Source organism: Protopterus annectens, chromosome 8.part0 (assembly GCF_019279795.1).
Source record: "Protopterus annectens isolate FY-2018-M chromosome 8.part0, PAN1.0, whole genome shotgun sequence".
Classification (NCBI taxonomy): domain Eukaryota; kingdom Metazoa; phylum Chordata; order Ceratodontiformes; family Protopteridae; genus Protopterus; species Protopterus annectens.
The window spans coordinates 300,925,928-300,952,875 of NC_056741.1; the positions used below are offsets into that span (position 1 = coordinate 300,925,928).

At 44.7% G+C, this 26,948-nt stretch overlaps 1 protein-coding gene across 1 annotated transcript in view; it reads left to right on the plus strand.

Moving 5' to 3' along the window:
- The window catches only part of PRCC (proline rich mitotic checkpoint control factor), a 791,791-nt gene that overhangs the window by 232,747 nt on the left and 532,096 nt on the right, over positions 1-26,948 (plus strand). Inside the window, exon 2 of the mRNA XM_044079798.1 lies at positions 1-368. This exon is cut by the window's left edge and continues 280 nt beyond it. Within this exon, the coding sequence (XP_043935733.1) occupies positions 1-368 (368 nt within the window). The remainder of the gene's footprint in view (positions 369-26,948) is intronic.

Sequence of the window (26,948 nt, forward strand, 5' to 3'; positions counted from 1 at the left end):
AGGATGACGACGACGAGGTGTCATCAGGGAATTTTTTTTCAATCCCAGATCGCAGTGAGCTAATGCCTGTGATAAGTGAACCATATTATAGCACATCGTTTGCTGATCAAGTGACAGCTCCATTACAGTTTTCCACTGAGCATACAGGGTACATGAGTGAACATCAACAGCAGCCGTTACTGTTCCAGCAGGAAATATTTCAACCTAATTTAGCGGATGCCCCACTTGACTTCAAAAAGCCCTCTGGACCAAGTAAGGCAGTTGATGGTCCCAGTGGAAGCAGCTCATTGGAACAAAGAACAGATTACGGTAGCCAGTATTACGCCAGTTATCCTGAATACGGTGATGCTACAGGCCCATATTATTCGGTCAGTCATCGGGCTGCACAGTAAGCCTTGGGATACAGTATTCCTATTATGTGGCTGTTTAGTGTAAAGTTGTCCAGTAGAAAAGTATCTCTTGGGAGGGGTATCTCTTGTACAAAGAGGCCTCTTCTTGTTTAGAAGTGCTATATCATATATATCGTGTGTGTAACTATATGTAAAGCAAGTACAGACAAATCCTTAAACTTTTTGTTTTGCTTTTTGTTTTGTGGTATGGTTCTGGAAAACTGTATTTAAACCTGTTGTATGTGCTGACACTACGAAAGCAGGACCTTGTTAGCAACACATTTCCCTTGAGTAAACCAGCTTGGTAATGGCAGGACACAACATTTATAATGCACAGCCATTTTGGTCTGGTGTAGCTAGTAGAATCCTCCATTATTGAGTAGGAAATATTTTAAGACAAAAGGAAATGTGAGAAGTTATGTTGGAAGACCAATACATTTAAATCTAAACAGTTAGTACTTTTCTGATCCTTTTTAGAATCAATTGCAAGGAAAGTTAAAAACACTTACTGGTGGGAGTCAGCAATGGCAATTTCTTGTGCTTGCAGGTTAGAAAGGGTTGCTCTGTTGGCTTTTTGTTGAGGTGACATAAGGCGAGTTAACTGACATACGGTCTTTCTTAGGAAAGACACTTTTAAAAACATTTGTTAGGTACATTTACATGCATGTGTTCCAATAAGAGAACACCAGTGGCACATTGCATCGAGTAAAACCTTCTGTGCACCCACTTAAAAGGATTAGGTTGCAGAAAATATGTTTTGTCATTTATGTTATACCACAGCAGTTACACAGTGGCATTTCCTTGATCCCTTCAAAGGGTGATGATCCAAAGGCACGATACTGTTTACTACACAACTTTGTTGCTGAGTAGAACACTTACTAAATACCTCAATTAAGACATTTTTGTCTCTAATTTAGATGTTTGCTTGACCTTTGTTGGACTTAACCAGGCCAGCTCAGCATTCCGCTTGTAGTTGTGCTTTGTTCACAAAGACCATTCTGCAGGCTTCAGGTAAGGTACTTGCACAAGTATGAGTCATGCCAGTGTCCCTGCTGTGACAGCCCACGGCATTGTTTGAGCAAAGGAGAAATAAGCATTGTTAGATGGACATGAAAGATGTATGCTTGTAGTTAAGTACGTAACTCTCATACTTTGCAGTGCATATTCCCAAGTCACAGATCTAGTGGAGACCCTTGTCCTGCTAGAACTCATTGGATCATCTGGTTCTTCTAGAACTTTCAGGGCCTGCAGCAGGATGAGCAACTCTAATATTTTTCTGGCATCAAACAAGATCATTAAAAAATATGTGGAGATCTCCTTGGCACTTTGACAGCATTGGGGGGGGGGGGGTGCAACCTTTTTGGCATGGCCAGCATTGGGGGGGGTGCATCCTTTTTGACATGGCCAGCAGCAGTCTTAGACTTCGAACCCAAGAATCGCCTTCATGAAGCGGTTAGAGATGCTGTTTTTCTCAGTTTGATGAAAAAGTAGTCTTTTTGAGACATATGTCATGACATGCCTGGTAACCTGCAGTTGTCAGGACTTTTCTGCTTTACTTCTGCTCAATATATATTCCCTAGATAGATCTAAAAGGTGGAAACTTGAAGTACAGGCAACATGCTAAAGCCCTTGGAGAAGGGAGTCTTTTAAGACCATCTCTGAGAACTTGCAGGCCCTGTCGGTTTATTTTTGTTTCATTTTTAGTGCCAGAAAGGTTGGAAACATTGAACCTGTTTGAATCTAAGAACCTTAAACATCTTTATTTTCAAAGGGAACTTCCACATGGTCATGTCCTTTTTCTGTCAGGGGAGAGGGGATGTGCTCCTTGGACAGCCAAAGTGCTTAGCTTCATACTCAAAGAAGGAACATTGAAAAAGTTTTAATTTCTGAATAATGTCACTCATCTGCTTTTCACCTTTTCCTCCAATCCTAATGTGCTTGCAGAATATAGAAAAATGGCAGCTTTTAAGCCCTTCATTTGAAAGGCTGGGATTCTTTTCCATTAACTGATAACTAGCTTATTGTTAAGTCAGTCTGACAGGGTTAAGTCAGTCTGACAGGGTCTTGCTCAATTGAGGGACTTGGTCTTACAGTTGCAGCCTCTGAGATCTTGCACAGGTTCAGAAAGTCTCAGAATTGTCTGTCATTTGCCAACCTTTATTTGGTTGCATGATGAATTATAAACACTTGGAGGTATCTTTAGTTCTTTAGAGGATTCAGACATTCTTGTTTCTCCTACATCTCTCTCAAAGGAATTTGACCAGTTGACATATTCTGTTCTGATGATTCCCTTTACAAAAGTGATGCACATGAGTGCCAGTGGGCAGTAGCAGTTCAATGAAAGCAGGAGGCCTGACTCATTTGACTCCATTAATCACATGTCATGCAGAAAAAATTAGTGTGTGGACAGTGATATTCTGGCTGCTGACCAGCATACCATTCTTAAATCCACAGCCTTTAGCAACGCTGCCTTTTTGGATGCATTTTCTGTTTGATCTTTTTGATGGGGGCTTAAAATACACTGAAACATAGCCCTCAAGGACTCTTGGAAGTGAGAGTTGGTCTTTTTGGTCTGCAGTTACTTAGGGAGTGGCTTTCCCAATGACTGTGCAGCCATCAAGAACAAAACTATGTCTTTGGTTTGATTTTTGCAACAGACAAGAACTACCACTACCCCAGCTACTAAAAAGCCATTCACCTCTGGAAATGAGCTTTGATGGAGGGAACTTTCCCCATACCTGTTCATATTCCGGAGTTGTTTAGTTGCTATGAAAAACAGGTTTATAAAGAGTGTGCTGTCTTCACTAGTAGCATTTCAGACTTTTCCAGGATTGGAGACAACCAGTATATAATTTATTTTTATTCCCTAAAAATGTGTCACTTTTATTTCCGTCTTTCATTCCCTGACAAGGGATTTGGCTCAATGATGTCCAGTTACTACAGTGGTAAGGGCATTGTCATTGTTTGGAAGGATTACCTTATAGAAAGCGTTGACTCAGATTTTTTCTAATAGGAACCTTTTTTTTCTGTTGATGACACAGAAGCAGCACAACTTCTTTTCCAACCCATCAGCTTTACTACTGGATCTGTAGCCATTTGGTGTCCATTTCTAATTTTCATGTTGGCAAGTAGAGGGATATATTGGCATTGTAATGTGGTATTTTTTGACATATGCATTGAGGCTGCCCTTTCTCCTTGGGGCATTTAGTTTGTGGTAGATAATTCACTGTACCACAATTGTAGCCAGTTAAAACTACTGAATTAAAATATCAGTCCTAGAACACTGAAGCCTTTCTATGTTTTAGATGCATTTTAGAGATGCCACACTGTGGCCTGCATCAGTTGGTCTAGGATTCCAGGACTGGGCTTATTTTGTTTTTCCTCATCATAATTTGTCTTTTTTTCCTCAATGCTTCTGTGCTCTAAGCTGCTTTGAATGCGTCATATGCTGATTTTTGTTGCAGTGGTAACAAGACCATGAGTCTACTGCCTCGTTGTGGAAAATATCAGGCGTTTGTGTGACCATGACCAAACGAGTTATGGCTGCACTGGTAATGTCAGCTTTTGTGGGGGTTGCTAATGATATGTAATATTTCCTAGCCTGGCTACCTGTAGCTGTGATTGGGGGGGGGTCTGGTCTGTTCTACTACTTGGGCAGTAGCAGCATTTGAAATACCCAACATGGAATTCTACTGAAGTATTGCCATGTGGGAAAACTTGGGTGTTTCTCAAAGTACAATCATAAGTGCGAACCCATATTCATGCCTGTTCTCTGCTTTACTAGATGTGGGGCTCTAGAGATGTTCACTGTTAATATGGGATTTGCATCCTGTTAGGAAGTTGATGACCATCTTCCAGCCAGAGCATGCCTACGACTGGTTGGATTCCTAGGAGCAGTCCTATAGTTCACTGGCTGTAGGTGGTGCTAGCACTACAGATGGAAGGACAGTTTTCTCCATGTCTCATCAGATCCAGCAGGGTTTGATTTCCCAGGCTGAGGGTGGCCACTGGCTCCTCGTGAATCAGGGTCTCTGTTTAAGTCCTGGACTTCAGGTAGTTGCTTGAGGTTTGTTGAGGTCTGTGTTCACTTCTACCAGAGTATACACATAGCTACACTTTAATCAAGTTTTCTATCATTCTAAGTCTTTTGGATTAAGCACTTGGGCTTCAGACCAGTTGTTTTACATTAGGAAGGTTTGTGGCCTGCACTGTGGTGGCAGGACAGGTAGCTTACATCCTTCTAAGTTGTAAACTGCTGATTGAGGTCTCAGTGTCTGTTATTCTAAAAGTGTATTAGTTCTGGTTTAAGCACTTGGGCTTCAGGCCAGTTATTTTACATTAAGAAGGTTCGTGGTCTGCACTCTTGTGGGAGGAGAGGCTGGACTCTGCCCTTCTGAGCTGGGAATTTCTGGTTAAAGGCTTATAGTGCCTGCATATTTGAACTGTTTCTTACTGAAATTGGTACACCTTGTTTGCTGTAGCATAGACTAGATCCAGGCCTGCTGAATCTAGCTTTATTTGTATGCTTGTTTGCTTGTTGTTTCCCTGAAACGCTAATTCCACCTAAAATGCGGCTTTTCAGCGCTTCTGTGGATCCCTAGTGATATCTGCATGCTTACTGTACTTATTTCCTTGTTTCACTTGTAAGAACGTTACTGTTTGTCATTTTTGCATTTAAGTTACCTGTAACACATTGCATTTAAGATGTTCATCGTGTTACCCTGCTGCAGTCATCACACTTGGGTTATCCTGTCGTCAGGCGGTCCCGCAGTCTGCTGGAATTCCAAAGTCTTGGTCCGGCATCGGTTGCTGTCTCTTCTTCCCTGACGTCAGTGCTCCAGGGGTATATATAATGCATCTGACGCCATTTTCTTCAGTCTTTCTTGCCGCGCGGTGCCCGAAGCAGAAGCAGTTCGCAAGTGCCGGTCGGCCGACTCCTGAGATTTTCGAAGTCGAATTTCAGATTTGAAGTCATCTTTTCTGGCCTCAGACCGATGTCAGAAAAAGTTAACAATTGTATTTCTTATGGGAAGCAAATACCTCATAAGGATTTTCATTCTTACTGCATACCTTGCCTAGGCCCAGACCACAACGTCACTAGTTGTCATTCTTGTGGTAGGTTTAATAAGCGTACTATAAAAAGACGCTTTGATTTCGCACGACACTACTTCAGTAGAAAATTTAACTACACTATGCCGTTGGAGCAACGCACTACCGGCGTGCACAAAAAACGCAAGGATAAGAACAGGCAGCCTAGACCCAAGCCAGACTCCGAGGCCTCTGCTGGTCCGGTCTCCGGTTCACCGGTCTTCAGTGAGGCTCTGACACAGCCCCTGACTACCGCAGATCTGGAACCAGAGTCCGCTTCGGAACTTTTGGCGCTAAGTACTAGGCCGATGCAGCCATTTTGTTTAGCCCCTACCGGCGACACTGCTGAAAAAGATGGTGCTGCAGAAACACCTTCGGTTTCTGAAGGCGTCTTCAGACCGACAACGCCCACCATAAAAACATATCCTAAGACGAAGACTCCTATTAAACCCAAAAAGACTGCACTTCAGTCCCCTGTTCAAGGCCCCATGCCTAAGAAACAGATGCTCAAAATGGGTGAATATTTGATCTCTTTAATAAGGGGTTCCCAACCCCCTCCCGACAAAAGGCCTAGACAAGAGGAAGATTATGCATCCTCTGAACAAGTGTCTATTTCCTCAGGCTCCTCTGAGGACCACGATTACTCCTTCTCCCCTTATGAAGATTCTGATGCTGAGGATTCTATTCCCTCGGCTTCTCCTCCTGAAGACTACTCCTTTGGGGAAACTTTACACACTATGAGGGAACATTTTCACTGGGAAGGTCAGGACTACTCTGACTCAAAGAAAAGGCTCAGAGTTTCTTTTACTCCCCCAGCACAGACCACTTGCCATCCCCCCAGTTTTAGACATTGTGGATGATGTTTACTTAGAATCCAGTTTGAACCCAGATTCTCTGCCCCCACAAATTTCTTTACAAAAGTCCTGTTGCTGATCCAGAGACCATCTCCCAGGGTCCCAAAGGGGCTAAGGCTTCTATGGCAAAAAACTCCTTTACCCTCTGAAAGGGACTCCAGAGCACTAGACAGGTGGGGGAAAAAGGTTTACACCTCAGCCACTCTAGCTATGAGGGCACTAAATTGCCAGTTTCACATGCTAAAATATCAGCAATTTCTAATGTCTCAGTTAAAACAAAAAATGAGCACACTCCCTCAACAGTCTGAATTGAAAGAAATGCAGGATCTGTTGCATGCAACTGAACAGGTGGGCAGACATACTTTACAATGTGAGTTTGATTCTTTGGAGGCTTCCTGCAGAGCAGCTGTCACTGGGTCTGTTATACGTAGACATGCTTGGTTAAAGGAACAAACTGCCTGATCATGTTAAAGCAAAGCTTCTAGATGCTCCCTTACAGCAGGATGTTCTTTTTGGAGTTAAAGCAGAAGAAGTCTTAAAGAAAATGGAGGATAAGGCAAATCTATGCAGACAGTCAACGATTTCCTACAGGTACAGCCCCCTCGCTTCAGCAGAAATTGGCCAACAAAAAATTGGTCCTTTCCAGCTGACAGGCCACAGAGGGGTAAATACAGACATCCAAGAGGCAGAGGACAACCACAAGCCCAGTACAAACCTCGACAATGGGGCACTGCAGCACAGAAGGGAGGAGAAGACAGGTCCCAAACTACCAGAAGGCAAACTCAATGACTTGCACCTCATCTGGCCAAGCAACACTCTTGGCAACCCCCTTGAGAGGAAAACGCGCACTTTTTTCAGACAACTGGCACATTGTCACAAAGGACAAATGGGTCCTAGACATAATTTCACGAGGATACAGATTCCATTTTCACACCTTGCCAATGAAAAGAGGAATGCCAAACCTGCCACAAAATCAGTGGGCAGAGGCACAAAGACAAATTACAGCTCTCATGGACATGAGCCATTCATCTGGTACCTACTCGAGAGCAAGGCCAAGGATTTTACTCAAGACTCTTTCTAGTTCCCAGAAAGGACAATGCCTGGAGACCAATTCTGGACCTTTCAATTCTAAACACCTTCTTACAAGTACCCAAATTGAAGATGCTAACACTACAGCAGCTTCTTCCCATGTTGGGCAAGAAAGCATGGCTAGTAACGTTGGACCTCTAGGAGGCAATACCTGCATGTTCCTATCAGACAAAGTTGCAGAAGATACCTCCGTTTCATTGCAGGTTCAACCCATTCCAATTCTCTGCACTGCCCTTTGGCTTATCTACTGCGCCCAGGGTCTTCACAAAATGCCTAGCACCAATAATTGCATACTGCAGACAGAGGAATTCAAATATACCCATACCTGGACGACTGCCTCATCCAAGCAGAAAGCAAGGACATCCTCTTACAACATCTGGCTTTTGTAAAACATCTTCTAAGTTGCCTGGGGTACACAGTAAACGAAAAGAAATCATAACTAGTACCCTCACAAAATGACATTCCTGGGTGCCAGCTTGAATACAACGGCCCAGAAGGCTTATCTGACGCCAGACAGACAACTACAACTGACTCAATATTTCAAAACAATGGCAACAAAGACCCAACTACCTGCAAGAAAAATTCTGCAGGCCTTGGGCTTCATGGCATCTTGCACACTACTAATACCATTTGCAAAGCTGCATATGTGGAAATTACAGTGGTACCTAAAAAGCGTATGGTCTCAACACAGCCAAAGCTTGGACACAATGATCTCTCATTCCCTGCCTACAACAGGAGTTTCTGTGGTGGTCACTGGCATGTCACCTCAACAAGGGTCAGCCTTTCACCTTGCCCACAGCCAGGCAAACTGACAACAGATGCATCGGACTACGCCTAGGGGGCACACATGGCAGGACAGTGCGTTCAAGGCGTATGGTCTGCAGATCAAAGGAATCTGCACATCGATCAAAAAGAGATGCTAGCTGTACAGAATGCTGTGACAGCCTTCAAGAATCTATTACATCCAGGACAACTTAAAATAAGAACGGACAACACCGCAGTAATGTGGTACATAAACAAGGGGGTACACACTCCTACCCTCTATGCAGGCAAGCAATGACCTTGTGGAACACAGCTCTGTCTTACCAAGTTCAGTTGCAATCTCAATTCCTGCCAGGACAAAAGAACACATTGGCAGACAACCTCAGCAGAAACATCATGGATCCCCACGAGTGGAAACTGGATCCACAAGTATTTGCAATGATGACTCAAAAATGGGGCCTTCCAGACATAGTTTTGAGGACTGGCAAACAGGTCTATCAACTAACAAAATTTTGTACAAGGACACTTCACCATCAAGCTTGGAAAGTGGACGCACTCTCATTCAGTTGGAAAAACCTGACAGTATATGCCTTCCCTCCATTGCCTCTCCTCACAAAGGTGCTTCTGAAAGAAAGGAGAGACCACGACTGATGCTCATAGCCCCAGACTAGCCACGCCAGCACTGGTACCCACTATTGAAAAATATGGCCCAGGGCCCACCTTGGATTTTACCACAAATTGCCCATTTGCTCACACAGCAAAACAATCAGATTCTTCGCAGCCAGCTAAAAACCTTAAATCTGGCTGCATGGAAAATCACCTAAACATCCAGCCAGCTCCTCTTTCCCAAGCAGTTATGGATGTTATTCCGGAAGCTAGGAGGCCCAGCACCAGGAAGGCCTATTCGGACAAATGGAAAAGGTTTTGTGCTTGGAACCAAGCTAAAGGCCAAAACACACTTCAGCCTCACCTGCCTCGGATTCTACAGTATTTAACTGAGATGTTGCACAAAGGACTTTCTTTTTCTTCCATTAAAATCCATGCATCAGCTATTTCAGCCCACTACAACACGGAACCACCCTTATTTTCGCATCCACTTCTAAGGCAGTTCCTCAGAGGGGCAAAAAACATTAGGCCCCCCCAGGAGAGAACCTACACCAACATGGGACCTAAATTTTGTTCTGGAAAAACTTGCGCTACCTCCCTTTGAACCAGCTTTCTCTGCAGATCTACAGTTCCTATCATGGACGACTGCCCTGCTGCTAGCAATAACTTCAGCTAGAAGAGTCTCAGAGCTACAGGCACTAATGGCAGTGGAACCTTTCCTCTTTTTCCATCAAGACAGAGTCTCTCTATGAACTAATCCTTCCTTCATGCCTAAGGTGGTTTCCAGTGTGTCTTTAAATCAAACCATTCACTTACCCACCTTCTTCCCAAACCCACAGAACAAAGGAGAAAGACTCCTGCATTCCTTGGACATTCACAGGCAACTTCGCTACTTGGATAAAACTAAGGCTTTCAGAAAATCTGACCAGCTCTTTGTTTCCTATGCTACAGCTTCACAAGGGAAGGCTATATCAAAACAAACCATTTCCAAATGGATAGGACATTGCATTCGTTTTTGCTATACCCATCATGGAAAAACAGTTCCTGCTTCCATTAGGCCCAACTCTTATCAGGGCAACAGCTACATCTACAGCCTTCCTCAGGGGGGTACCAACCAAGGAGATTTTGGAAGCTGCAACTTTCAGTACACACCTTTACCAAACACTATCACTTACCACTTTACTCTAAGACTAGGGCTGGCTTCGCCACTGAAGTTCTGCAGGGCCTTCTAGCCTCCTCTAACCCTCTGTAACTCCTCCACCCATCCATAGCTTTGGGATTCTACCCAAGTGTGATGACTGCAGCAGGGTAACATGATGAACATAGTACAGTTTTGTACCTACCATAAATGTAGATGTTCGAGTGTACACCCTGCTGCAGTCCAGGTTACCCTCCCTCCATCCCCTCTGATCTAACTGGCTAAATCTCTACAATACCTTCCTGATGTATTTGCTTATAGCTGGAGGGATTTTGTGTTTGTGCAAAAATTACTTAATTTGGTACTAATTACTGACCACCTTTTTGGGGGCACCTGATATCTGGGGCAAGAAAAACTGAAGAAAATGGCGTCTGATGCATTATATATATATCCCTGGTGCACTGACGTCAGGGAAGAAGCGACAGCAACCGACGCCGGACCAAGACTTTGGAATTCCGGCAGACTGCGGGACCACCTGACGACAGGATAACCCAAGTGTGATGACTGCAGCAGGGTGTACACTCAAACATCTACATTTATGGTAGGTACAAAACTGTACTTTACCTGGCACTTGCTCACTAAAGCAGTTATATAAGTCAGCACTAAAATATTAAAAGCACTACACCCTCACAAACTCCCCTTGAGTACCTCGTTCCCCATTGGCCCTTTTTTTTCAATTATAAAGGAATTCCCAGTACTATTCTATCATGTCCAAAGGTCAGTTGTCAATCTCTTCTCCGGTCCAGCTGGTGAATCTGGGTATCTTGAGGCAATGTTAAAACTGCCTCATGTACACAGACAACCCTCTCCTCCTCCCAACAAATTTCAACGCATGTGAGAGATGCAACCATATAGCCATACTGGAGGCTAAGCTCTCTCTACTCAGTACTGGCGAAACCAGCCAGGAGGAGAAGGAAACCACACTCACTACAATTCCAGTCTCACGTAGACCTACCACGACAGCAAACCAAACACATAAACACACAAAAACATACTCGGAGGCTCTAAATAAAAATCTGCCTAAGCAGCAGAGACCTCCAAAGCAGACACCCAAGCAACCGCTACCCCAAAACAAGACACGTGCAACACATAGCTCACAAAGCCAGTGTGCTGAACAGTCACAGCCCTTAAGGCTAAACAACACACCTGATACACTTGTAATAGGTGACTCTATCGTCAGGCACACTGATGTCCCGCTCACCAGGCTGAACAAGAAGGTCACTGTGAGCTGCCTGTTGGGCGCTAGGATCTGCCACATAACACAAGCACTCAGGTCACTCCAAGGCAAGTACAAATATGACTCTGTCATTGTCCATGCTGGTGTGAATGATCTGAGACGTACCTCCCTGGACTACATGAAAAGAGACATAGAGGAGCTCTCTGAGCATGTAGCCCAGGCCGGTATGACCCTGACTTTGAGTAGCATCTTACCCTCACCAAGAATGATGCCACAATATGAAGACAAGATGATCAATTTCGACAATTGGCTTAAGTATTGGTGTCATTCAAAGGGGATCCAATGCCTGTCAGCCTGGGATGACATGCTCGACAACCCACGATGCTTCGCTAGGGACGGCTTGCACCTGTCACCCCTGGGCTTTCGGATATTGGCAAAGGCTTTTGCTACCCCCATAGTGCCTTTTTTAGGCAAGGCTCAAAAGACAAACCCACCGCCATAGGTATCACAAGGGATAAGAAACTGAGTAATGCTACTCGACGCCAGAAGTCTAAACCTCAAGATGCACGCACTTGAAACTCTCCTTAGCGTGGAGAAGATCGATATCTGTGCAGTAACAGAAACCTGGTTCAAGGCTCCTGAGAGAGCACCCCAGCACTACCAGGTTATACCTCATACCATGCTTTTCGGCCCCAAAACTTGGACCGAACCACAAAAGGAGGGGGAGTATCAATATTCGTCAAAGATACCCACACCTCCAGGTTGGTGGCACAGCACGAAAGCATCAGAGACTATCCATGTGCAACTAACAGTGGGTAAAACTGCCTTCTAGTTTATAGCCTGCTACAGACCACCCTCCCAAACCCAGGAAACCCCACTCAGCCTTCCTGAGAACACTGGAAAATATGAAGGTCTCTCCAAACACCATTATATTGAGCGACTTCAACTACCCAAACATAGACTGGGAGCATTACTCCAGCTCAAACACCCTAGCCCAAAGGTTCCTAGAATTTATAAACTCAAATGCTATGGAACAACTTGTTACCACTCCCACAAGAGGGGAAAACATACTGGACCTGATCATCACCAACATGGGGACTTTGTGCTCCAGACCAGAAGTGTATCCCTCACTGGTAATATCAGACCATAAACTAATCTCACTGGATATTCACATCCCGACTCCACCCCCTGCCCTGAAAACCACAGTGAAAAACTTCTCTAAAGCAAATTTCACACTCCTCAAAACTGAGGTGGAATCCTTCAAAGCCCCCGGGCCTGTGGAAAATACGGCCCAGACAGCAGAATCCTTTATAAACGCATTCTATGAACACCTTCAGGAATGCATGGATCATGCAATCCCAAATAAAACCAAGACCCAATCCTCCAAAGGCAGACATCCTGTCTGGTGGACCCCAGCCATAAACAAACTATACAATAGAAGGAGGAAGCTACTACATGATAGAGCAAAATCCCAAAAAGGGAAGGCATCTCTGATCAGTATTAGCAAAAAACTACGGGCACTCATGAAATCGTCTAAGGCCAGCTTCTAGAGAAAAATTGCACAGGACACTAAGAATAATCGCAAGGCTTTCTTTAGTTATGTTAGGAACCTGGGTGGGAATTCCCAGATATGCTCAGAATTAGTCCAAAATGACAAAATACACCGAACCCACAGACATTGCCAACATCCTAGCTGACAGGTTCAGCGCAAACTTCTCCCCCCCCCCCCTCCCCACCAAAAGGGCAAATATCTATCCCAGCAGAGTGCTGCCCCCCTGACATCTCAGATGCTCAGGTAAGATCCGCCCTCTCCAAAGCAAAAAACACAGCATCAATGGGACCAGACTGTGTCCTGGGCTGTGTCCTACATGAACTCCAAGAAGAGCTAAACCCAAACATAAAACTACTGTTCAATCTCAGCCTTACCACAGGATATGTACCCAAAGAGTGGCGTACAGCAACAGTGGTCCCTCTCCACACAGGTGGTGCCTCAACGGATCCTGGAATCTATCGCCCCACAAGCCCGACTAGCTTGGTCTGCAAAGCTATGGAAAGGATCATCATGGACCTCATAAAGATATTGGGGACCTACAGACACTGGATCCTACCCAGTTCGGCTTTAAGGGCAGATCCTGTCTCTTAAACCTGGTTGATTTCTTTGAAACAGTCACCAAGGACATTGACGAGGGGAAGGTGGTCCACACAGCCTACTTGGACCTCGCAAAAGCCTTCGATACAGTACCCCACTCTGGCATTATAGAGAAGCTCACCAGCTTAAATATAAACCCCTATATCACTAGATGGGTTGAAAACTTGGCTCAAGGACAGAACCCACATGGTTAGACTTGCTGGAGCCATGTCAGACTCCAAACCAGTTACAAGTGGCGTCCCACAAGGCTCAGTCCTGGAACCTCTCTTGTTCGGTATATATTTCTCGGAGGTACAGGCCAACACGGAAGGACTGTGGCTGACCAAGTTCGCAGATGACTGCAAACTGGGCGCCATAATCGAGACTCCAGCCGACACAAGCATTCTCCAAAAGGGCCTCATAGAAACAGACAACTGGTGCCAGAGCCATGGCCTCAAGCTAAACGCCAAAAAGTGTATAGTCACCCCCTTTGGCAAAAACAAAGTGCTCACAAATTACCACATAGGTGGTAATCCATTAAGTACAGAAGAAGTAATTAGGGACCTGGGGACCCAAGTTGAAAGCAATCTCTCATTTGACAACCACGTGGCCAAAATGTTTAGAAAAACATTTTATATAGCCCACCTAATCATGAAGGGATTCACATCTAGATCAGGGGAGGTAATCATGCCTCTTTACTCATCCCTCATCAGGCTCATAATTGAGTACAATGCCCCTTTTGGGATGTACTTTACTAGACACCTGCAGCAACTGGAAAGACCCCAAAAGTACGTCACCAAGAGGATCAAAGGGCTCAAACAGATGCCATATGCTGCCCGGTTAAAGAAACTCCAGCTCTACTCAGTGGCATACCGCCTGCTCAGAGGCGATCTCTGCCTGATGTATAAAGCCATGTCCAACCCGGAATTAATGGACATGCTGCACCTCAGAAAATCCAAATCCCATCAAGCTACGCGTTCGAGAGACTTGAACCTCAGCACTGAAATAAATAGGACATGCTGGGGGGACAGATTCATAACCCAGAGGCTCCCTTCACTCTGGAATAAAATCCCAGTCCAGGTTAGGCAGAGTCCCTCATTGATTCTCTTCAAGAGGAATCTTGATGAGTGGATGGGAGATCGTAGGTTTACCCCGGGTATCACTTCTGTATTTGTTAGACAGAGGCACAGTATACTAACCTCGAAAAAGGGCATAGCAAAATTAATTTAAAATGGGTGGCGAAAGCCAAACACACTCTGGATAGGCTTATAAATGCCCTAGGGCAGGTAGCCTAGTATGAACCTATGAACCTAAAACAAGACCTAGTGCCAGTACCAAGCACATTGTACCTTTGTCACATTTGAGGAGCTCTGCTAACATTGGTACTTTGTCAGTGAAACCTAGTGCTTACTCATTCCTGCACATGGGTCTGTTTTATAAACATTTACGCTTACCTTATCGAATCCCTAAACATCAACATGTCCCCATCGACCTGCAAAAACACAGAACGCCCTAAGCCGCTAAATTCAAAACCTCAAACTGTCATATTTGTCCCACCCCACCGCCCGCTACATACTGCCTACACAAACTAAATAAACCACATACATACTCTAACCAAATCCAGTCATCTAACCCTAAACTAAACCTTACTTATAACCCTACACTAAATCTTACGTATACCAGTAAGTATGCACTAAACGTAACCCGCACCCTAACGTCCGTAGCTATCGCACACTTACCTTAAAAAGCTAAACACAAACAAACTAAATATTCGACACACATACACTTAACAAAACCCTACACTAAATATAACATACATTACCATCCATGCACTTACCTTAACCCGCACCCTAATCCTAAGGTCCATAACTATTGCACACTTACCTTACGGAGCTATACCGCAGAAGGCCAACCATGACAATTCGATGTTTCCAGTTTCTGTCTTCTGGACGTTCATTGTTTTCGCATTTCGCTACGGATGAGTCAACATTTAGGAATTCGATAAGGTAAGCGTTTGACTTACTAATAGGGAACCCCTGCACATCATCTCTGCATGAGTACATTCTCTTAGCGAGGTGTTGGAGGGTGTGATCTCTCCTCCTCTGTCTCTTGTAAGGATTCTGAGGACCTAGAGACTGTTAAGCTGAAATAGATAAAACATAATAAGACCTTGCCGCAGGAGGATCTCCCTCCTTTTATAAACCCTGAAGCTCATAAAGTCCTTTTTGGACTGGTTTTTGGCCCGTTTCATCTTTGTTTCTAGGAATGCCTGAAAGGGAAGAAGGAGGGATCCTTGGGTCATTCCCTCCCCACTGAGGTACCAATCATTAAAGATACCATGCATGCATTGTGGAAGTACTCTGGTTCTTCTGTCGCATTTCCCAAGAATATAGATACCGTCTGTAAGCCTCCATATAAATGAAGTGAAATCTTGACCAGTCTTCTTAGAATGAGCATTTGCTTGATCTCCTTGGTCCAGCAGTAGGATCTGGAGACTGCAATATTTTGCCACCTTGCAGCAGGCAGTCGAGTTTCTCAGCAGTGTGTCTCACTTATCTACACTTGATACATCCGTACTTATTTGTGGAAAACTTTTCTGCCTTCCATGTGTCAGGGCTCAGGAGGAGTTTGTTGGTTAAGACTCTACAACATTCACTGATGGCTGCCATGTAACTCCGTGTAATATTAACCGCCCTGACTTTGGCCAGGGGCCCCAGTCACCACAGCTAGCACCTTGATAAAACACTGCGGTGTGGTTACCCCCACCCCATTGTAGACGGAGAAGGGCTGTCAAGCATCAGATGATCTTGCCTCTTTCCAGGTGCTGCTTAGGCTAATGAGGTCACCCTCTCCACGTTATCTGCCAGTGGGGGGTGGTTCTGCATGTTTATCTGGGCTTTGACGACTCACCAAGGACTGACTAAGTAAGTACTCGTCTTGGTTGACCACTTTTGAAATTTGTTTGAGCTATGAGGTTTTCCTGCAGAACAATCTCTACTCAGAAACCCAGCTTGTTTGTGCAGAGCTCTTGGGGCAGGTCCAGACTACATTGCATAGATGGTGTCATAAAGAGCTTCATCCTTCAGAGCAGAACCAGCAGCTTTCTTCCCAACTTTGCTTACTTCTGTAGGGATTGGAATTCGTAGAGTCAAAATCAGTAGTGACCTTCCAGAAGGTTATCACTTTGCTGCCATTGAAGGGCATCTGGATGCTGTCACTGGACAGGATGGATTAGTGTCTGCGATCAACATTAAAGAATAATTTGCTGTTGGTGGACAGTACCAGAGTGCAGTGTTTTGCCAAGGTGCTGCTTGTGGTTGAAGGCCTTGCAGCTTAAGAACCTCAGCAAGTTCTTATGTGGATTACTGTTTTTGTGGTGGCTTTGTCAGTGGACCCCATTAGCATATTGGATTGGTCTCTCCCATGCTTACCAGCCCTATGGGTCTCCATAAACTGTACAAAGTCTTGTCTGAGTCCATCTGAATGGATTACCTTCACCGGTGCAGAGCTGGACACTTATTGTTGGTCATTACTGCACAGAGAGAAGATTAGGAGGTCTTGATATTTCTGGCATCCTAGGTGGCAATGCTTCTGTAACCTTGGGGCTAATAGTGGCCAAAATCTTAATGATTCTCTTTACAAGCCTGACAGTCTTGGTGTTTTTAAGTAGATGTTCTGTCATTTGGTGCAGTCATTAGATGTAAGTATTCAGTTGGTGACAAGCCCTTGCCACTGGACTTTGGAATAGTGAATGATCCCCACTATTCGCATTGTGGAATTTACCTTGAGCGTTTCTTTAATGGATTTGGGGACCCTCATTTTCTCTTCTGTGACCAGAGAAAGTTGCACTGTAAAAGGGTCTCCCCAGTATCCATTTTGAGATGTGGTTAATACTTGTTGCCCTGAGGACTTAAGGAAGAGTTGTAACCAGACTTTCTCCAGTTCATGCTGTCATGAAAGCAAAATAGTGCAGTGTGATAAAAATTCTCATAAGTAGAGAGAAGCCCAGTTTCTGTCTGATCACGAGCATGGCATCATTCTTGTAGTAGTTGGCGTAAAAAGTGAATTCGACATGCTTCTGAACTCACGTAGCTGCAGATGTCCATCATTCACACTGCCTCAGTAGTGTATAGGATGATGTTCGTGTTTCACTGTTGCAGTCATTACATTTGGATAATCTGCTGGCAGGTTGCCCTCAGTCGACCTGATTAACAAAGTCTTGGGTCCTGCATCGGTTGCTGTCCCTTCTTCCATGACGTCAGGTCGTCAGGGGTATAAAACATGCAGCCGACGCCATTACATCAGTCTTTCTTGCCACGCGGTGCCTGAAGCAGAAGCAGTTCGCAAGTGCCGGTCGGCCGACTCCTGAAATTTTCGTTTTCGAGTTTAAGAACCAAAGTCCTCAACTAAAAAGGTAAGTACCCCGTTGGGGAAAATTTTTTTTTCTTGCTCCTTACCGATGTCAGTAAAAGTTAATAATTGTATTATTTGTGGGAAGCAAATACCCCATAAGGATTTCCATTTGTACTGTATTCCTTGCCTAGGCCCTGACCACGACGTACATTGTCAGTTTTGTACTTTATTTAATCAGCACACTATCCGTCGTAGGTATATTTTTGCTTCTAAATATTTTGGTTCTCTGTTTAATTATCCAGAAATAACGTCTGTTAGCAATCCGACTACCGGAATATCGAAAAAACGCAAAGAAAATGATAGAGACAGGCCGTTGAGGTCCAAAACTGCCAACGACGCTTCTAAGCCAGTCGCCAGTTCGCCGGTACTCAGTGAGGCACTTCTGCAGCCCCTGATACCCGCTACTTCTGATACGTAGGCCTCGACTGAGACCCATTCGGAGTCTGGTATGCCGCGAGATGCTTCACCTATGGAACCTGCGGATGTCTGTACCTTGGGTCCGCAGCCACTGTGCAGTCACCGGCTTCTGAGGGTGTATTCAGGCCTGCAGATTTGTATACTAAATCGACACACCTTCAATATTAAGGCCAAAATCTCGACCGATGTCTAAAAACCGACTCCCAGGCCCGCATGTTCAGGCCACTATGCCTAAAAAACAAATGATCAAAATGGCTGAAGATTTAATCAGGGGTAGTCAACCCCCCCTTTCTAAGAAGCCTAGGACTGAACTGGATTATGAATTTGTCCATACCTACTTATGAGGACTCTGATGCAGAGGATTCCATTCCTTCTGCTTCTCCCCCTGAGGATTTTTCTTTTGGGGAGACACTACATACCTTAAGGGAGCATTTCCACTGGGAAAGTCAGGATTTTTCTGAATCTAAAAAGAGGCTTAGGGATTTCCTTCTTCCTCAGCATAGGCCCTTTGGCTATACCTCCTGTACTAGACATTGTTGATGTGTTTTCAGAATCCAGTATGGCCCTGATTCTGTGCCTCCGGACCCTTGTAAGCCAGACAGAGATACTACAGGATTCCTGACTCCCACAAATTCCTTTTTAAAAATCCTGTTGCGGACCCTGAAACCATTTCTCAGGGGCCCAAGGGCATTAAGGCTTCTACTGCTAAAATCCTACCCCTTCTGATAGAGATTGCAGGGCACTGGATAGATTGGGTAAAAAGGTTTATACTTCTGCAACCTTGGCAATCAAGGCTTTAAACTGTCAATTCCATATGCTTAAATACCAGCAGCATATCATGGGACTGCTTATACAGAAAATGATTTTGATTTCTGACCGAGTGGGAAATAAAGATTTGCAGGATTTATTGCATTCAGCTGAGCAAGTTGGAAAACATACTTTGCAATGTGGTTTTGATTCTTTGGAGGCCTGCTGTTACTGGGTCTGTGCTTAGAAGGCATGCTTGGCTTAAGGAGCAATCTCTGCCTGATCATGTTAAAGCAAAATTGTTGGATGCTCCTTTGCAGCAGGATCATCTGTTTGGCAATAAGGCTGAAGAAGTTCTAAAAAAGATGGAAGATTAAGCTAAATCTATGCAGACTGTGAAAGATTTCTTAAGAGTACAACCTCCAAGATTTAGGCACTGGCCTACTAAGAACTGGTCCTTTCCATTTCCTTCCAGAGCCATTCAAGCCAAACCCAGACATTCCAAAAACACCAGGTTTCAGTTCCAAGGGGCTTTCAAAACTAAGCAATGGGGTGCCTCCTCTTCCACATCTGGAAACAAGACACCTCCCTATGGTAAACAGTCTCGATGACTTTCCTTTAGAATTACCAAGCACTTACCTTTTAGCCACCCCTTTGGGGGGAAAACTGGCACTTGAAAAACTGGCAACTTAACCTAGGACAAATGGGTTTTAATTAGTGTCCCAGGGATACAGATTTCTTTTCCACATGTTGCCAACTCCAAACCGATGGCCAGATCTGCCCCCAAATCAGTGGGCAGTGGCTCAGAAACAAGTACTTGCCCTCTTAAACATGGGGGCTATTCAACTAGTACCAGAAGAGGAAAAGGGACAAGGTTTCTATTCCAGACTTTTCCTGGTACCCAGAAAAGACAAATCATGGTGTCCAATTCTGGATCTGTCTACTCTAAACATTTTTCTGGACATTCCAAAATTCAAGATGCTGACTCTTCAGCAGTTACTTCTTATGCTAGGCAAAGATGCCTGGTTGGCAACTCTAGATCTAAGAGGCTTACCTGCATATTCCAATCAGGGAGTCTTGCAGAAGATACCTCAGCTTCAAAACAGGCTACTTGCATTATCAGTTCTCTGCACTGCCCTTTGGCTTATCTACTGCGCCCAGGGTCTTTACAAAGTGCTTGGCTTCAGTAATTGCATTTTGCAAGCAAAGAAATATATTCAAATATATCCATACCTGGACGATTGTTTAATTGAGGCAGAAAACAAGGCCATTCTTCTAACGTTTATAAAAAGGGTTCTAACTTGTCTAGGGTACACCAAAAATGAAAAGAAATCACAAATAGTACCCTTTCAAAAAAATTACATTCCTGGGTGCAAGCTTGAAGACAACTGCCCAGATGGCTTTTTTTGCGCCAGAAAAACAAATTCAGTTGGTGGGTGACTTCAAACAGGTGGCCACAAAAACCCTATCTGCAAGACAAATACTGCAAGCCTTGGGTTTCATGGCCTCCTGTATTCTTCTAATTCCATATTTAAGACTGCATATGAGGAAACTTCAGTGGTACTTAAAAAGTTTATGGAGTCAACATTGTCACAGCCTGGAAATAATGATTCCTATTGTACCTTGCCTGCAACTAGAGTTCCTATGGTGGGCAGAGGCCTGCCACCAAAACAAGGGACTGCCATTCACACCACCCCCTGCCTCCCAAACCCTAACTACAGATGCATTAGGCTATGCATGGGGGGCTCATCTGGCAGGGATGTGCATTCAGGGCAAATGGAGCCCGAATCAAATGCACCTTCATATCAATCAAAAAGAAATGCTAGCTGTACAGAATGCACTGACAGCCTTCAAGGACTACCTTCATCCAGGGCAACTAATGGTAAAGATGAGCAACACCACAGTTATGTGGTACATAAACAAGCAGGGGGATACACATTCCTACCCCCTCTGCAGACAAGCCATGGTATTGTGGAACACAGGCTTGAGCTGTCAGATACAACTACAAGCTCAATTCCTGCCAGGAAAGCTGAATATTTTGGCAGACGAACCAAGTAGAAATCTCATGGACCCACATGAATGGAAACTGGAACCACGGATTTTCAACATGTTGACACGCAAATGGGGGAGCCTGGACATAGATCTCTTTGCCTCACCCCAGAACTACCAGTTGGACAAATTTTGCACAAGAACTCCTCACAAAAAAGCCTGGAAAGTGGATGCTCTGCCCTTCAGCTGGGAAAACCGATCAGTCTATGCCTTTCCCCGTCTGCTTTTGCTCTCCAAAGTTCTACTAAAAGTCAAACAGGACAAACCAAAAATGATTTTGCTTCTTCCAGACTGGCCTCGCCAACACTAGCACCCACTCCTACGCAGTCTGTCAAAAATTTTTCCATGGCACCTGCCTCAGACACCTTCTTTACTGTTTCAGCAGAACAACCAAATTCTGCACCCTCAGCTCCAAACATTGAATCTTGCTGCTTCGCTAATCACTTAAATTCCTTCTTAGCATCCCTCAGCAAACCTGTGATGAATGTCATTTTGGAGGCGAGAAGACCTAGCACTAGAAAATCTTATGCTGACAAATTTAAAAGATTCTGTGCCTGGAATCGGTCTCAAGGGATGGAGCACAGCAGTGCCCAATTTACCTCAGATTTTGCAATACTTAACTGAGATGCTTCACAAGGGCCTATATTTTTCTTCCATAAAAATCCGTGCCTCGGCCATTTCAGCTCATTACAACACAGAACACCCCCACCCCCTTCTCTCATCCTCTGCTAAAGAAGTTTCTCAGAGGGGCCAAAAAGCCACTCGGGAGAGCTCCAACCCCTGCCTGGGACCTTAACTTTGTATTGGAGAAACTCACTCTACGTCCTTTCGAGCCAGCTGCTACTGCAGGCTTAAACTTTCTTTCCTGGAAAACAGCCTTCCTTTTAGCAATCACTCTGGCTAGAAGGATTTCTGAATTGCAGGCCCTTATGGCAGTGGAGCCTTTCATCATATTTCATTAGGACAGGGTGTCACTCAGGACCAACCCATCCTTCATGCCCAAGGTGGTATCCAGTGTGGCTCTTAATCAGTCCATTCATTTGCCAACTTTCTTTTTCAATCCACAGAACAAGGGGGAGCGGATTCTGCATTCATTGGATGTACACATTCAACTTAGATTTTACTTGGACAGGACTAAATCTCGAAGAAAATCTGAACTGCTGGTAGCATTTGCTGCAGGGGCAGAGGGAAAGGCCATTTCAAAGCAAACCATTTCCAAATGGATAATCTATTGTATTCATTTCTGCTATAAGCACCATGGAAAACCTTATCCCCCAGGGGATCAGATCCCATTCCACCAGGGCTGCATCAACTTCTACAGCCTTTCTCAGAGGTGTTCCTACCAGGGATATTCTAGAAGCTGCTACCTGGAGTTCAGTTCATACTTTAACCAAGAACTATCATTTACCAATTTTCTCTAAATCCAGAGCTGGTTTTGCCACTGCTGTTTTGCAGGGCCTTATAACCGGTCCTAATACTGCATAAATCCATCCTCCCAACCTTAGCTTTGGGAATCTACCCAAATGTAATGACTGCAACAGTGAAACATGAAGAACATAGTACAGTTGTGTACACTTACCATAAATGTAGATGTTCGAGTGTATTCACTGTTGCAGTCCTGGTTACCCTCCTTCCAGCCCCCTGTCTTTTCTCTTACTATGCCTCGCCTTTTTGGTGTATTTGCTTTTGTTTGGAGGTATATATTTTTGTGTGTTAAATTATTTATATACTTTGCTCCCCATTTGGGGGGCACCTGACATCTGGGGCAGTCCTGGTTACCCTCCTTCCAGCCCCCTGTCTTTTCTCTTACTATGCCTCTCCTTTATTTTACTACACTTTAAAGCCTTTTTGGTGTATTTGCTTTTGTTTGGAGGTATATATTTTTGTGTGTTAAATTATTTATATACTTTGCTCCCCATTTGGGGGGCACCTGACGTCTGGGGCAAGAAAAACCTGATGTAGTGGCATCGGCTGCATGTTTTATACCCCTGATGACCTGACGTCATGGAAGAAGGGACAGCAAGACTTTGTTATTCAGGCCGACTGAGGGCAACCTGCCAGCAGATTACCCAAATGTAATGTCTGCAACAGTGAATACACTCTTAACATCTATATTTATGTTAAGTGTACACAACTGTACTTTCTTTGCCTGCATAAAGCCACACTGGCAGCTTTCCAAACTCAGAATTCTCTCCTTTGACTCCCTGTGATAGGGGATCGACTGAGCCCCTACCATCAGGTGAAGCATAATCCCTGTCACAGGAAGTCAGTTGTTCAGTCTTTTAGTGCCATCTTTAGGAATTGCACAGTTGAATCTCCTCACCAGCCTGCATTGGTTGGAGTACAGCTTCCCCATGCAGATGAGATCCCTTTGAGAACTTCCCTTCGTTCTTGTTGCATGTTTTTGACTTCTTCCTGATGTTCTTAGTGTTTCACTGTTGCAGTCATTACATCTGGGTTATCTGCTTGCAGTAGCCCTCAGTTGGCCTGATTAACAAAGTCTTGGGTCCTGCGTCGGTTGCTGTCCCTTCTTCCATGATGTCAGGTCATCAGGGGTATAAAACATGCAGCCGACGCCATTACCCCAGTCTTTCTTGCCGTGCGGTGCCCGAAGCAGAAGCAGTTTGCAAGTGCTGGTCGGCCGACTCCTGAAATTTTCGTTTTCGGGTTTCAGAACCGAAGTCTTCAACTAAAGCTAAGTACCCCATTGGGGAAACTTTTTCTTGCTCCTTACCGATGTCAGTAAAAGTTAATTGTATTTCTTGTGGAAAGCAAATACCTCACAAAGATTTTCATTCGTACTGTATTCCTTGTCTAGGTCCTGACCACGACGTACCTTGCTTTCGGTTTTGTGCTTTATTTAATCAGCGCACAATCCATCGGTATATTTTCTTTTCTAAATATTTCAGTTCTCTGTTTAATTATCCAGAAATGTCATTGGTTAGCCATCAGACTACCGGGATTCCGAAAAAAAACGCCAAGATAAAGACGGAGACAGGCCGCTGAGGTCCAAAGCTGCCGACGACGCTTCTCCTAAGACAGTCGCCAGTTCTGCAGTACTCTGAGGTGCTTTCGCAGCCCCTGATACCCGCTACTTCTGACTCGCATGCCTCTACTGAGACCCATTCGGAGTCCGGTATAGCACGAGATGCTTCAACTGTGGAACCTGCAGATGTTCATCATGTTACCCTGCTGCAGTCATCACACTTGGGTTGTCCTGCCGTCAGGCGGTCCCGTAGTCGGCCTGAGTTCCAAAGTCTTGGTCCGGCGTCGTTTGCTGTTGCTTCTTCCCTGACGTCAGTGCGCCAGGGGTATACAAGTGGCATCCAACGCCATTTTCTTAAGTCTTTCTTGCCGTGCGGTGCCCGAAGCAGAAGCAGTTCGCAAGTGCCGGTCGGCCGACACCTGAGATTTTCGAATCGAATTTCAATCCGAAGTCTTCAAGTACCCCGTTGAACCTTTTCTTGCCTCAGTCCGATGTCAGAAAAAGTTAACATTTACATTTCTTGTGGGAAGCAAATACCTCATAAGGACTTCCATTCTTATTGTATCCCTTGCCTAGGCCCAGACCACAACGTCACAGGTTGTCGGTTTTTTGCTAGGTTTAATAAACGAACTATCAAATGCCGTTTTGACTTCGCACGACATTACTTTGGTAGGCAATTTAATTATATCATGCCGTTGGAGCAGCCGACTACTGGCATGCATAAAAAACGCAAGGATAAGGGCAGACAGCCTAGGACCTAGCCAGACCCCGAGGCCTCTGCTGGGCCTGTTGCCGGTTCTCCGGTTTTCAGTGAGGCGCCTACGCAGCCCCTGACGACCGCAGAATTGGAACCCCAGACAGCTGCGGATTCTCAAGCGGGAGTGTACTAGGCCGTCGCAGCCATCTTCATTAGGCCCTTCCGACACCGGAGCAGAAGGAGATCCCGGTGCAGTAGAAACACCTTCGATTGCAGAAGGTGTCTTCAGACTGACTGCACTCACCATTAAATCTTATGCTAAGCTTAAAACTCCATTAAAACCAAAAAAGACTGTACATCAGTCTCCAGTTCAAGGCCCCATGCCTAAGAAACAGATGCTTAAGATGGCTGAAGATTTGATTACCCTAATCAGGGGTTCCCATCCCCCTCCAGATAAAAGACCAAGACAAGAGGAGGATTATGCTTCCTCTGACCAGGTTTCAGTTTCCTCAGATTCTTCTGAGGAACAGGATTACGCTTTTCCCCCTTATGAAGACTCTGATGCTGAAGAGACTATTCCCTCAGAGTCTCCCCCTGAAGACTACTCCTTTGGGGAAACTTTACATACCATGAGGGAATATTTCCACTGGGAAGGCCAGGACTACTATGATTCTAAGAAAAGGCTCCGAGAGTTCCTTTTACTACCCCAGCACAGACCACTTGCTATGCCTCCAGTTTTATACATTGTGGATGATGATTACTTGGAGTCTAGTTTAAATCCAGACTCTCTACCTCCTGCTCCAGCCAAACCAGACAGATACTACAGAGTACCTGACTCACATAAATTCCTTTATAAAAGCCCTGTGGCTGACCCAGAAACAATTTCCTAGGGTCACAAAGGGGCTAAAGCTTCTATGGCTAAAAATCCTGTGCCCTCTGAAAGGGATTCCAGAGCCCTAGATAGATGGGGAAAGAAGATGTACACCTCAGCTACTCTGGCTATGAGAGCATTAAATTGTCAGTTTCACATGCTGAAATATCAGCAATTCCTAATGTCTCAATTAAAACAGAAAATGAGCACACATTCTGAACAGTCTGAATTCAAGGAAATGCAGGATCTGTTGCATGCAGCTGAACAGGTGGGCAAACATACTTTACAATGTGGATTTGATTAATTGGAAGCTTCCTGTAGAGCAGCTGTTACTGGGTCTGTCATACGTAGGCATGCTTGGTTAAAAGAACAAACCCTACCTGATCATGTTAAAGCAAAATTATTGGATGCTCCTTTACAGCAGGATGTATTATTTGGTGTCAAAGCAGAAGAGGTTTTAAAGAAAATGGAGGATAAGGCAAAGTGTATGCAGACGGTCAAGGATTTTTTTACAGGTACAACCCCCTCGTTTCAGCAGAAATTGGCCAACAAAAAACTGGTCCTTTCCAGCTTCTGACAGATCACAGAGGGGCAAATACAGACGCCCAAGGGGCAGAGGTCAGTCACAAGGCCCTTACAAACCTCGCCAATGGGGTACTGCTACCCAGAAAGGAGGAGAAGACGGGCCCCAAGCTAGCAGAAGACAAACACAATGACTCAACCCTCAAACTACCAAGCAAATCTCCCTTGGCAGCTCGCTTGGGAGGAAAATTAGCACTTTTTGCAGACAACTGGCACATCATCACAAAAGACAAATGGGTCCTAAACATTGTCTCACAAGGATACAGATTCCACTTTCATACCTTGCCAAGGATAAAAAGAATGCCAAACCTGCCACCAAATCAACGGGCAGAGGCGCAAAAACAAATTACAGCTCTCATGGACATGAGCCATTCAACAGGTACCTACACAGGAGCAAGGACAAGGATTTTACTCGAGACTCTTTCTAGTCCCAAGAAAGGACAAAGCATGGAGACCCATTTTGGATCTTTCAATTCTGAACACCTATCTGCAAGTGCCAAAATTCAAGATGCTAACACTACAGCAGCTTCTTCCCATGCTGGGCAAGAAGGCTTGGCTAGTAATGTTGGACCTCAAGGAGGCATACCTGCATGTCCCTATCAGATAAAATTGCAGAAGATACCTCCGCTTCATTGCAGGTTCAACCCATTATCAATTCTCTGCACTGCCCTTTGCTTATCTACTGCGCCCAGGGTCTTCACAAAATGCCTGGCACCAGTGATTGCATACTGCAGACAGAGGAATTCAAATATACCCATACCTGGATGACTGCCTTATTCAAGCAGAAAGCAAGGACATTCTTTTAAAGCATCTGGCATTTGTCAAACACCTAAGTTGCCTAGGGTACACAGTAAACGAAAAGAAATCAGAACTAGTGCCCAAACAAAGCATAATA